Source organism: Ailuropoda melanoleuca, chromosome 6, assembly GCF_002007445.2.
Source record: "Ailuropoda melanoleuca isolate Jingjing chromosome 6, ASM200744v2, whole genome shotgun sequence".
Taxonomy (NCBI): Eukaryota; Metazoa; Chordata; class Mammalia; order Carnivora; family Ursidae; genus Ailuropoda; species Ailuropoda melanoleuca.
Genome location: NC_048223.1, coordinates 28,200,887 through 28,214,264, shown reverse-complemented (window position 1 = coordinate 28,214,264; position 13,378 = coordinate 28,200,887). Strand labels below are relative to the sequence as shown.

The following is a 13,378-nucleotide window of genomic DNA, read 5'->3' as shown; positions in this document are numbered from 1 at the left end:
TGGAGATGTTCATTTGTAGAGATCCAGATGTATCTTCCTGCGTCTCAGGCTGATTCCGTGGATATTCCTGCTGGTCTGGTACCTATCCAGCTCAACTCAGGGGACCGGCTGAAAAAGGGGTCCCCTACTCCTCCGCCAACTCCTTGATTATTTTTAATAGTCAACATCGATTTATGTCTACTCTGATTGTTCTGATATCAATTTGTCAGTTTCTTTATACCTTAATCCACCATCAAAGTTAACCCTTAATCCCCACTCTATTTATGTAGAGGGCTGAGCACAATCCTAAATACATATCATAGAACTGAATTGCTAAGCTACTTAATTTAGGATGTGTGGGTATTAAATGGTTTCAACCCTGTGCTGAGTTTCGTTCTACAAATATGATAGAGGAAGCTTCTATTACTCCAAAATATCCAGGGGAGCTGCACTTGCCTCCACATTAAAAAAAAAATGTCAAACCCATAAATTCTCGCGGCTTAAGTTTGTTTAAAAGCTGACAGCATCCATGTCCAGATTGGAAAGGCAATTTCAGAAGACATGAACGTGATGGATGCTGTAATTTTATGCAACATATTTAAATATAGTCTTCTTCTGCTTTATAGGCTAGAGTTGAGTAGCAACTGTATCAGTCAGTTTTTCCCATAGTAATGCTGATTAACAAATCACAAAAATTTTGGTGGTGTTTACTGTTAGACTCACACGTCTGGGTCTTCTGGGCAAGGTCTCCTTCAGGGTGTAGGTTTATGCATTGTCTCGGTTAGATCTACTCCACGTATCTTCTGCTGGACCCAGGCTGGTGGGCTAGAAGTCCCTGGGAAATGTTCTTCTCCTGGTAATGGATAGAATCTCCTAGAAGGACGAATGAAAGCACTCAGTGTTTGTTAAGACAAAGGCTCTGGTCTTGTTCACTGTCGTTTCCATATTCCATTGGCCAAAGCAACACAAAACAAAACCAGAGGCAGGGGTGGGTAACGAATACTGCCCACCAAGAGGCCATTGTTAGAGGGAGATGCACAAAATCTCCAGAATAGTAAAGAACTGGGGCCAACAATTGCAGCTACCACAGAGGGGTAATTGTTTCTGGAAATAAAAACTTTTTTGGATACTTAATAGGCAATTTTTATATGGTTCATTGATATTTAGTGCTTAAAATGGAATTGCTTGATTGTGCTTCTTGATGCATCTGAGTCTTGAGTCTGGGAGAATTCAAAGATACTTTTTAATATGTTTACTTGAATTAATGAGGAAGAGTTTAAATTCTTCCTTCTCCTATCTCCAACTATTGCTTGAAAACTGGACTCTTTTCCTGGGCTGGTTTCTTCTCCCTTTTCGGTATCTATTAACACCCTTATTTTAATTCAGCCCTGAGGTACTGAAGAGTGAGCCGTATGGGGAGAAGGCTGATGTCTGGGCGGCCGGCTGCATCCTTTATCAGATGGCAACTCTGAATCCTCCCTTCTATAGCACCAACATGCTCTCCCTGGCTACAAAAGTAAGCAGTGTTGGGAGACAAAAGGGTCCTGTGTTGCTAAAAATGCCATTCCTTTTCTTTCTAAATAGAGCATTTGTGATTTTTATAAAACCGTCAATTAAAAGCAGGCACATTGTTTTATTGGCCACATGATCCGATTCATTTTTTCCCCTTTCTTCTAAATATACATCATGTGCTGTGGCACATTCCCCTTATAATTGTCTTCATTTATCCTAGAAAATTATACAAATAAATATATCAAATTACTTTTGGTCTTTTATTTTTAATTGTGGTTTGGACTGCCTACAATTGGCACATTATGTTATCCTACACATCATTTATTATGAATCTGAGGCTAACTTTAACTCAGCCTGAAGAATACAATCTGCGCTCGAGAACTGTTTAATTGATGTTAATTTTTTATTTGTTGGGTTGTTTTTGTTTCTGATTAAAATTTGTGCATGGTTATAATGCTCGTTGAGTAGCTCTCATGTTGTGGCCAAGTATTGTACATATCAATGGCCTTTTTACGTCCATCGCACTAGTCTGTCTGTTTTGCAGATAGTGGAGGCGGTCTATGAACCAGTTCCAGAAGGCATCTACTCTGAGAAAGTGACAGAGACCATCAGCAGGTAATTATTCTCACAATTTCAAACCTGATAGGGATTATCAAGAAATACCTCACATGTCTACGAATTTACCATGTAAATATTCATGAAGAGGAAGGGCTCCCAAATAATCCAAACCTAGAACCGTATTTGTGCATCAGCAGTAATGGCGACCATCTGGAAGCCACTTTAGTGGGTCCAAGAGGAAGTGGTATATGCACTTGAAATATTATGCAGCCATTAGAGTGATTATTCAGAAGGCTTTGTATCAACCTGTAACACAAAAATGATAAGAAGCGAAGTAAAGCAAACAGGATGTAAAGCTGTTTATAACTATGATAAAAACTGTAAATATATGCATGGATGTCGAAAAAGGCTAGACAAGGACATAGGAAACTGAAAAAGGCCATGTTAGATGATAAAATTGCGAGCACTTTTTCATTTCTATTTTTAAATTGGTAATGTTATGTTGTATAATAATTTTTCAAAGAAAGTCAGAAAGAGATGCTCCAGCCATCAATATGGTAGGAGTTTAATGAAAGTCATTTCCTGTTGCATTCGCAAAGTTCCGACCTCACAGGGCTTGTCCCAGCTGACCTGTCACCCCTCCCTCCCACTTTTCTTTTGCTCCCTCACTGCCAGCCACAGGGAGCTCCCTGCAAGTCCTGGCATGCCCCTGCCTCTGGCCCTCTGTCCTTGCTCTTCCCTTTTCCTGGACTTCCCTTCCCTCTGGTACGTGCATGGCACAGGCCCCCACTTCCTTTGTGTCTCTTCTGTTATCTTCCATCATCAGAGAGCCCACCCGGATGCCCCTCCAGCCCCTCTGCATTCTGGCCCCTTGCGTGCGTCACAAAGCTTGCAGCACCCATCTCCCGACATGTTAGACAGTTGTGTGAGCAGACCTGTTCCTTTATTGCCTGTCTTGTCCCCACCAGAAGGAAAACTCTACAAGAGCAGAGACTTTTCCAGTCCGGCTCGTGGCTCTTCAGTGCCCAGAGCAGTGCCTGGGACAAGATCGACCCTTAACAAATACTGGTTGTATGAATCAATGACTTGTTTTCTGACTGATTGTTATTTCTATACCAATGTATGCTCTTAAGTTGGCTCAAGATTACTTCCCTGCCCCATCAAGCTGAGTCAAATCCTTATTATTTTTATACAAATCCCAGAGAGACCCCAGATAAAATATCTGTCCATTCCCCTGCCCAATTCCCTTTAAATTTGGTTCTGTATCTATCCCAGCACTTAGCACCACCTCTGATGGAATGTAAGAGATGTATTCCCTTCACTTTCTCCTCCCAGCCCATTGTTTTGCATTAATAGGTACTCCTCACAGTGTGTACGGTTTTATCTTGAATCTTTCCTCGCTCAGCACAGCACTGTCCTACAGTTCTAAGGGGCCTAGGCCCAGTGGGGGCTGAGTTTCACTAACTGGAGACTCTGAACAAACATTGACCATTCTCTCTGCATCTCTGTTCCCTCATCCCGTAGAAAAGGGATTGTAATAATACCACCCTCATCAGGCTGGTGTGATAATTATACAAAGTAACTATGAAAATCACTTAGCATAGAATTTGGTGAATGGTAAATCTTAAGCTATATTGGCAATTATCATTGTTAATATTATGGGAAATGAGCTGAAACCCCTTTCTGAATAATCTGAATTCTGCATATATTAGATCATGCCCAATTGCTAATGAATCCAGACAAATGTATTTAAATTGCTCATCTCCACAATTTGGTCCTAATCTCTGCTATTTGTTTTCTGGAAAGTGCCTCAAAACTTCAGGAAGTCTCTAGAGATGTCAAGACAAGAATACCAGATCTACTCAATTTCTCCTTTTCATAGGTATTTGAGCACCACAAGGAGCAGGGGAGGGGTGGTACAGAGAAAATGTACAGAGACATTATTCTGATTTTGTGGCACGGGGCAAACAGGACCATAATTTGCTTCGGACAGGCCCCCTGGCTATTGGTATCCATGTGTCTTGGGGCTAACAAGTTAGTGGAGGAGTCAGGTACCCAACACTACATGGAAAAGTTAAGAACGTCAATAGGTTCTGTAATCAGCTGGATTTTAATCCCTATTCTTCCACCCACGTCCTTTTCTCATCTGTGATGTACGGGTAGCAATAGTAACTACTCACAGGCTTGTTCTGAAGATTAAATAAGATAATGCTTCGAGTCCTTTTAGCACAGTACCCAGCACTTAGTGAGCCCTCAGTAAAATTAGATATTATTATTAATAATAGTAGTGTTGCTACTTATGGAATTAAGTATATAAAACAAATTATAATAAATTGGATGAAGAGTGGTAAAGGGAGCAATGAGAGATTCCAGAAGGACTTGGCCTAGTCTAGGGACTTCAGGAAGTTTCTATGAAGAAAGAACATGTAATCTGAGACCTGAACAACCACTAATTCTCGAATGTAAAGAGTGGAGAAAGCATTTCATAGACCAGCATAGAGCTTATTAGTTTGAGGAACTAGAAGAAATTGGAGTGTAACGTGTTAAGTCAGGGAGAGAATAGCCAAAGAATGATTAAGGCCTGGGGAGGCTCGTGGGGCCAGATCGACTAGGTCTTAATAGGCCACATTGAGGGTTTTGAATTTTTATCTCAAGTACTGAGGAGAAGACTTAAGGTTATTTAAAAGTGGGATATAGTGAAAATTTCTTCTATAGCAAAGATCATACTGGCTGTTCTGTGGAGAATAGAGAGCAGGGAATGGGGACAGGAGGAGAAGTAGGTCCAGCTGTCCACCAAGACATGATGGTGGCTCTGACTGGAGTGTGGTGGTGTTGATGGAGAGAAGTGGGGCTATTTCCATGGTGGCTTGGAGTTGAGTCAACAATTTTGGGGGTACAAGCATGAAAATGGAATGACACTAAAAATATGAAAACAGTTGGGTTTATTCTGTGGAACTTCAGAAAGTGGAGCCAAGACCACGGAGTGGAGGTCCAAGGAGGCCCATGTCAGCTCGTCATTGGAAGTATGTATCAGAATTAGAGATACCCAAGTGAGGCAGGCTGCTGGGTGGGTAGTGAGTTCCCTTGTCACCAGAATGGTTAAGAGGATGAATGATCACTATTAGGGGACTCAGGGATTAAATGTTTGTAAGGACACTTTTTTTTTTTTTAGATGTTATTTATTTGAGAGAGCATGAGAGAATGATCATGAGCGGGGATTGGGATGGGAGGGACAGAGGGAAAGGAAGCAGCAGACTCCCCACTGAGCTGGGAGCCCAACTGTGGGGCTGGATCCCAGGACCCTGGGGTCATGACCTGAGGCGAAGGCAGACACTTAACTGACTGGGTCACCCAGGCACCCCAGTAAGGACACTTTTAATTCAAAATAACTAAGATGCCATAATAAGTAAGAACTGACAATTTAATTTTAATTTTATAACTGATTATACATTAAGATGACTGTGCATTCTATAGCAGATGTGGTTTTCACTCAAGGTTATTCAAGACTCATTGTCTGGGTTCCCATCACAAAGTTTTATGTTTAGAAAATTTGACATAAAACCAAATTCAGTCATGAATTTTATGCAATTACATATTTAATTTGCTTTGGATTTTTAATCTTTAAAAATTAAGTTCCAAAAGAATAAATAAGCAAATTCAATTTTCTATTTTCTTAGTTTCCTGTTTTCTTCAGAAAATTGATGCAAGGAATACATAAAGGCAAAAGTGGTCTTAATGATCATTTATGTCTTAGCGAATCATCAGGCTCAGAGCTGATCACGAGTAACGTGATAGAGCCTTTGAAATGCAAGACAACCATTGATGGGCAAGTTCACTAGATTCAATCTTAGTTTCACACCCCATGTTTCCTGTTGCATGATCTTGCTGCTTCTGTTTTTCCATCTTCTCATTTTCACCTCCTACATCCTGTGTTGGGTAGAGCGCATGCAGTTGTGTGTCTCATGTGCTGTATCTTTCCTTTTTCCTGCTCGTTCATGTGGTGAACAAGCACATTCTGTCACTGGAACTTTTCTTTCCTAGCAGGCTTTTACCCTGGGAGAATAACTTAGCAACCCCAAAGAGTTTGGGGCAGAAAATAAATCCATTTTGTTGCTCTGCCCAGTACCAGCATTACTATTTTTACCTTCCAGTACACTGTTCAGAGAATATTGTCTGTTTACTTTCTAAAAGAGAAGAACATTTCCTTTTATGCACAAAATCCTCCAATTGCCTTACATTTCTCTCTCTGTGCCTGGTTGCAGAAGCCGTCTGGTGCTCTGTTTCAGGGGCGGTCATGATGACTAGCACAGTTAATGCTTGCAGCTAGTTCTGAGGACAAGTGGATCTTTCCATTTTTCGCCCTACCTTTAACTCTTTGGTTTTCTTTTTTTTTTTAATTTTCCCCGAAGTAAATTTGACATGTTATATTTTGTAAATTTATGGTGTACAGTGTGTCACTTTGATATATTTATATATTGTAATATGATTGCCAATGAAGCAATATTTATCACATTACATAATTATATTACAATATCATTGGCTGTATTCACTATTCAGTGCATTAGATCTCTGTGGCTTATTTACTACTCGTTACAAGTTTGTACCCATAGACACTATCATTCTTATCCTCTCCACCCCTCATGTCCAGATAACCACCATTTGTTTTCTATTTTTTTATAGGTTTGATTTTTCTAGATTCCATATAAGTGTTATCATACAGTACTTGTCTTTCTCTGACTTATCTCGCTTAGTATAAGGTACTCAAGTTCCATCTATGTTGACAAAAATGGGAATATATCTTCCTTCCTCATGGCTGGACAATATCCCATCGTATACATGTACCACCTCTTTTTTGTTCATTCATACGAGGATGGGCATTTGGGTTTCCATATCTTGGCTATTGTGAATAATGCTGCGATAAACATGGGAATGCAGATACCTTGTTGAAATTCTGTTTTCTTTGCTTTTGGGTGTATTCCCAGAAGTAGAATTGCTGGGTCATATGGTAGATCTATTTTTTAATTTTTTAAAGGAATCTCCATATTGTTTTTCATAGTGGTTGGACCAATTTACATTCTCATCAACAATGTGTAAGAGTTCCCTTTTCACCAAATCCTCACAATCACCTGTTATCTCTTTTCCTTTTGATGATAGCCATCCTAACAGGTGTAAGGTGATAGTTCATTGTGGTTTTTGTTTGCATCTTCTTTTTTTTTTCTAAGATTTTATTTATTTGAGAGAGATTGAGAGCAGGCTGGAGGGAGAGGGAGAGAGAATCTGAAGCAAACTCCGTGCAGAGTGCAGAGACTGACGCAGGGCTTGATCTCATGACCCTGAGATCATGACCTGAGCCAAAAACAGGAGTGGGCTACTTAACCGACAGCCACCTAGGTGCCCCTATTTGCATCTTCTTAATGATTAATGATGTTGAGCACCTTTTCATGTGCCTATTGGCCATTTTGTTGTCCTCTTTGGAAAATATCTATTTAGTTTGGCCCATTTTTAATCAAATTATTTGAGTGTTATTAAGTTGTCCTTAGTTCTTTGTATATTTTGGATATTAACCCCTTCTCTGATATGTGGTTTGTAAAAATTTTCTCTGCTCTATAGGCTGCTGTTTCATTTCATTAACTGAGTAGCAAAAGCTATGCAGTAGTTTTTGAGTTTAATGTAGTCCCATTTGCTGTTTCTTGCTTTTGTTGTTTGTGCTTTTGGCATCATGTTAAAAAAAAAAATCATTGCCAAGACCAATATCAGAAAGCTTCTTTCTTCCCTTTCTTCTAAAAGTTTTATGATATCAAGTCTTATGTTTAAGTCTCTGAACAATTTTGAGTTAATTTTTGTGGATGGTGTGAGATAGGGGCCAGTTTCTTTTTTCTGCATATATTTCTTCAGTTTTCCCAGCACCGTTTGTTAAAGAGACTGTCCCCCTGTGTTTGTCCTTGGTTCCATTGTCAAATATTCATTGACTGTATGTGCTGGGATTTAGTTTTGGGCTCTCTATGCTCTTCCATTGGTCTATGGGTCTATTTTTGTGCCAGTGCCATAGTGTCTTTATTAGTATGGTTTTGTAATATAGTTTGAAATCAGGAAATGTGATACCTCCAGCTTTATTATTTTTTTCTCAGGGTTGCTTTGGCTATTCAGAGCCTTTGATGTTTCCACACAAATTTTAGGATTGTTTCTTCTATTTCTATGAAGAATGCCTTTGGTATTTTTATTGGGATTGCATTGAATCTGTAGATGGCTTTGGGTGGTATGGCCATTTTAACAATATTTATTCCTCCAAAATATGAACACAAAATGTCTTTCCATTTGTATGTGTCTTCTTCAGTTTCTTTCAGCGAAATCTAACCGTTTTTGTTGTATAGATCTTTCACTTCTTTGGTTAAATTTATTCCTAAGTATTTTATTATTTTTGATGCTATTGTGGTTTGGATAGTTTTCTTTACTTCTTTTTCTAATGCTTCATCATTAGTATAAAAGAAGGCCGCTGATTTCTGTAAGTTGATTTTGTAACTTGCTGCTTTCCTGAAATCATTGATTAATTCCAACAGTTTTTTTGATTGACTCTTAGGGATTTTTTATGTGTAAGATTGTATTATTAGCAAATAGAGAAATTTTTACTTCTTTCTTCCAGATTTGGATGCCTTTTATTTCTTTGTCTTGCCTAATTGCTCTTGTTAGGACTTTTCCAATGCTATACTAAATAGGAATGATGAGAGTGGGCAACCTTGCCTTGCTTGTGATCTCAGAGGAAACACTTTCAATTTTTCTCCATTGAGTATAATGTGACTTGTGGGTTTCTCATATGGATTTTTTTATATTGAGATACATTCCTTCTATAACCAATCTGTTAAGGGTTTTTATCATAAAAGGATGTTGTATTTTGTCAAATGCTTTTTCTGTATGTATTGATTTCGTGGGTGTTCAGGATGGTCTGGTAGATATCCATCTCAATTCAGGGGACCAGCTAAAAAGTGGTCCCCTACTCCTCCACCATCTTTTTCAGTCTCCCTCTTTTTCTGTATGTATTGAGATGATCATATAGTTTTAATCTCTCATTTTACTCATGTGACAAATTACATTTATTGATTTGCGTGTGTTGAATCCTCCTATAGCCCAGGGATAAATCCCAGTTGGTCATAGTGCTTGATTCTCTTAATGGATTCTTGAATTTTGTTTCCTAATATTTTGTTGAGAATTTTTACATCTATATTCATCAGGAATATTTGTCTATAGTTTACTCTTCTTGTGGTGTCTTTATCTGGTTTTGGTATAAAGGCAGTGCTGATTTTGTAAAATGAGTTTGAAAATGTTCCCTTCTCCTCAATATTTTGGAAGCGTCTCAAGAGGATTGGTGTTAATTCTTCTTCACGTGTTTGGTGGAACTCACCAGTGAAGATGTCTGGCCCTGGAGTTTCCTGCGTTGAGAGTTTTACTGACTCAATCTCTTGAGTCATTATTGGTGTGTCCAGATTATCTGTTTTTCCTGATTCAGTCTTGGTAGGTTCTATATTTCTAGAAATGTACCCATTTCTTGTCTATAGTTCTGTAGTATCAGCTGTGATGTCTCCTTTTTCATTTCTAAATTTGAGTCTTCTCCCTTTTTTTCTTAGGCTACCTAAAGATTTGTCCATTTTGTTTGTTTTTTTGAAGCACCAGCTTTTAGTTTCACTGATTCTTTCAGTTGTTTTTCTGGACTCAATTTACTTAATTTATTTACACTCTGATTGTTATTATTTCCTTCTTTCTGCTGATTTTGGGTTTAATTTGTTTCTTCTTTCTAGTTCCTTGAGGTGTAAAGTTAGGTTGTTTATTTGAGATCTTTCTAATTTCTTAATATATGTATTTATTGCTACAGACTCTTAGAATGGCTTTTGCTGCATCCTACAAAATGTGGTATGTTGCATTTTCGTTTTAATTTGTTTCAAGGTTTTTTTTATTTCCCTATTGATTTTCTTCTTTGACCCATAGGTTATTTAGAAATGTGTTTCCACATATTTTAAAATCTACTCACTTTACTCTTGTTGATTTCTAATTTCATTTCATTGTAGTAGAGAAGATAGTTGGTATGACGTCAGTCTTCTTAGATTTGCTGAAATTAGTTTCATGGCCTCTTGTGTGATCTATTCTGGAACATGTTCCATGTGAGCTTGAGAAAAATGTGTATTCTGCTGCTATTGGATAGAATGTTCTATATATGTCTCATTCATTTGTTTTAAAGTATGGTTAATTCCAATGTTTCCTTGTTGATTTTTTGTCTGGATGATCTATTCATTGCTCAGAGTGGGGTGTTGAAGTCCTCTACTATTATTGTATTGTCTTTTTCTCCTTTAAGATCTATTTGCTTAATATATTTCGATGCTGAGATGTTGGGAGAATATGTATTTATTATTATATCTTCTTATTATATTGACCCCTTTATCATTATATAATGACCTTCTTTGTGTCTTGTTACATTTTTGGCTTAAAGTCTACTTTGTCTGATATAAGTATGGTTATATTTGCTTTCTTTTGGTTACTATTTGCTCCGAGTACCATAGTCCACCCCTTCACTTTGAATCTGTGTTTGTCTTTGGAGGTGAGGTGAGTCTCCTGAAGGCAGCATATAGTTGGGTCTTATTTTTTAATGTATCTAGCCACTTGGTGCCTTTTGTTTGGTGAGTTCATCTGTTTACATTTAGAGTGTTGATATATGAAGAATTACAACTGCCATTTTGTCTTTTATTTTCTGGTTGTTTTATGTCTCTATTGTTTCTTTTTCTTTGTGTTTCTATTTACATTTTTAGGTTGATGGTTTTCTATGATAATTTACTCACTTTCCCCCTTTTTACTGTTTTGTGTCTTTGCTCTAGATTTCTGTTTTGTGGTTACCATGAGGTTTGTATAAAATGTCTCATAGATAAAGTAGTCCATTTTATGCTGATAACTTATTTGTCTATACAGGTTCTGTCATTTTTCTTCTCCCCTTTTTATGTTTTTATTGTCACAAATTATCCCTTTTTCATGCTACATGTTTATTACCAAATTGTAGTCGCTGTAGTTTATTTTTAATGCTTTTCTCCTTTAACCTTTATGTTATAGTTGTTTAACACCCTATTCTAAAATAGAGTTACAACTTTGTGATTCTATATATCACTTTATTTGAAGTTTTGTGTATATTTTTATCTTTTGTTTGAGGTAGGAGAGCTGCTTTTAACATTTCTTGTAAGGCAGGTCTAGTGGTGGTGAACTTTTTCAGCTTTTGCTTGGGAAAGTTTTTATTTCTCCTTCATATCTGAAGGATAACATTGCTGAAGGATAGACTTTTCTTGGCTGATGATTTTTATGTTTCAATACTTTGAATACATAATTCCACTCTCTTCTGGCCTATAGATTTTCTGCTGAGAAATCTGCTGATAGTCTAATGGGAGTTACTTTTTTAAGTTAGTCTCTTTTTCCCTGGCTGCTTTTAAGATTCTTTCTTTATCCTTGCTTGACTTTTGACAGCTTCACTATAATGTGTCTTGAAGTTTTTTTTTACATTGAGGTCGTCAGGTGATCTATTAGCTTCATGGTCTTGTATGTCTAGTCCTTTCCCCAGCTTTGGGAAGTTTTCAGCTATTATTTCTTTAAATAAGCTCTCTTCCCTCTTCTTCTCTTCTCCTTGTGGTGTACCCATTATTCTTGTTGGTGCTCCTAATGGAGTCTGATAGCTCTCATAGGGTTTCTTCACTTTTTAAAAATCTTTTTAAATAGAGAAGCTCTCTTCTCCTCCACCTGAATCACTTGCAGATTCCTATCTTCCAGATCACTTATTCTTTCTCATGTCTGATCTGATGTATTTGTAGTGCTCTTAGTTCATTCTTCATATCATTTATTGAGTTCTTCAGCTCCAGAATGTTTGTTTCTTTCTTTTTTAGAATTTCAGTGTCTCTCAGTTCTGACAGTGCGCTCTTGGTTCCATCACCTCCATGAAGTCCAATCCACTCATCCTCAGATGTACATATATATGTGTCTCTCCAACATTCTGTTCTGCTGTGCAGAGGAAACCCTGTTGGGTTATGGATGTCCTACTGGTTATAAATTGAGGGAGAGCGACAAAGGGAACAACTCATGCCACCATAATGCTCAACTCTTTGTTTCTTAAAACACAAAATGAATACAATTTAACATCAGATCCCTCTAATTCTTTCCATCTGGTCTCAGAGCAGAGTGGGGACAAAGTGGGTGGGGTGAGTAGAACAACCTAGCTTTTTTATACAACATGATTTTATACTTATTTGATTAGAGAATCATTGAAACATTTGTTCACTCTTAAGAATTTCTCTGAAATATCTAAGCAGGGATGTGTTTTAGAGAATTAAAGCTAAATCAGAACTTCTGGTAAGAGAGTTCCTAGAAGTCTAAAAGTTTGTGGCCAAATATTTGGGGTATATATTTTGGGACAGGTATATTCTTAGATATTAGCCCAAGTTTGTTCATTCATTCATTCATTCATTCATCTGCTGAGTACCTACCAGGACCTAGATTCCGTTTTACATGCTGAGGAGATCATGGTGAAAGTGACATATGTCTCCTCTCAAGAAGTTTCCAGTTTCTAGTGGTGAAATGGATCGTTGCAATACAATATTAGAGTAGTTTAAGGATTAAATGTAATGAGAATATACAAAAAGGGGATGATAAGTCATTTGAGGGTTGTCCAAGAAATCTTCCTAATGGAGACTAGAAGAGTGGGGTTTTTAGCAGCAGATAGGGATGGGATCTGAATAAAGGCAGATACCATTGGCAAGAAACAAATTCAAGCAGAGCAAATAAAATGAGCAAAGAAATGGAGGCATAAGAGAGCCATGGGTTATTTGGTGTGTAGCTGGAGGAGGGGAAGCATTTAGTGTGAAGCTGGAGGGGAGTTAAGGGCTGGCCCCAGAGGGGGCTTGTATGGAATGCTGGAAATTTTAGTTTTGCTCTATTGGACCATGAAGGGCTATTGAGGAATTCTGAACAGAGAAGTGATATAGTCAGATTCAGGAACATTATTCTGTGGCAGTTTACAGTATGGTCAGAGGTGGACAAAAGATGAGTGTCATTTAGGAAACTCTTCCAGTAGTGCAAGAAAGCAAAGATCACATAGGCTAATAGTGGTGAGATTAGAGAGTGGGGATATGGATTCAATAAATATTTCATAGGGAGAAGCCACAGTATTTTGTGTTGGTTAAATGTGGGAGGGACTACAGGACAAATAAGTGTGGATTTTCTTTTCAATGTATTGAGTGTTTACAATGTGCCAGCACTTTACACAGGTGACTTCATTAATCACCATACCAGCTTGATGAGGTGTAGATATTGT

The 13,378-nt window shown here is 37.8% G+C and overlaps 1 protein-coding gene across 8 annotated transcripts in view; it reads left to right on the top strand.

Moving 5' to 3' along the window:
• NEK10 (NIMA related kinase 10) overlaps positions 1-13,378 on the top strand; it is a 235,895-nt gene that overhangs the window by 142,741 nt on the left and 79,776 nt on the right. For all 8 annotated transcript variants that reach the window (XR_004626025.1, XR_004626022.1, XR_004626024.1 and 5 more), the window contains 2 exons: positions 1,366-1,495; positions 2,036-2,106. Coding sequence is in view for 4 of the 8 variants with exons in the window: in XM_019796374.2 (XP_019651933.1) it covers positions 1,366-1,495; positions 2,036-2,106 (201 nt within the window). In the remaining 4 variants the exon portion in view is untranslated. The remainder of the gene's footprint in view (positions 1-1,365; positions 1,496-2,035; positions 2,107-13,378) is intronic.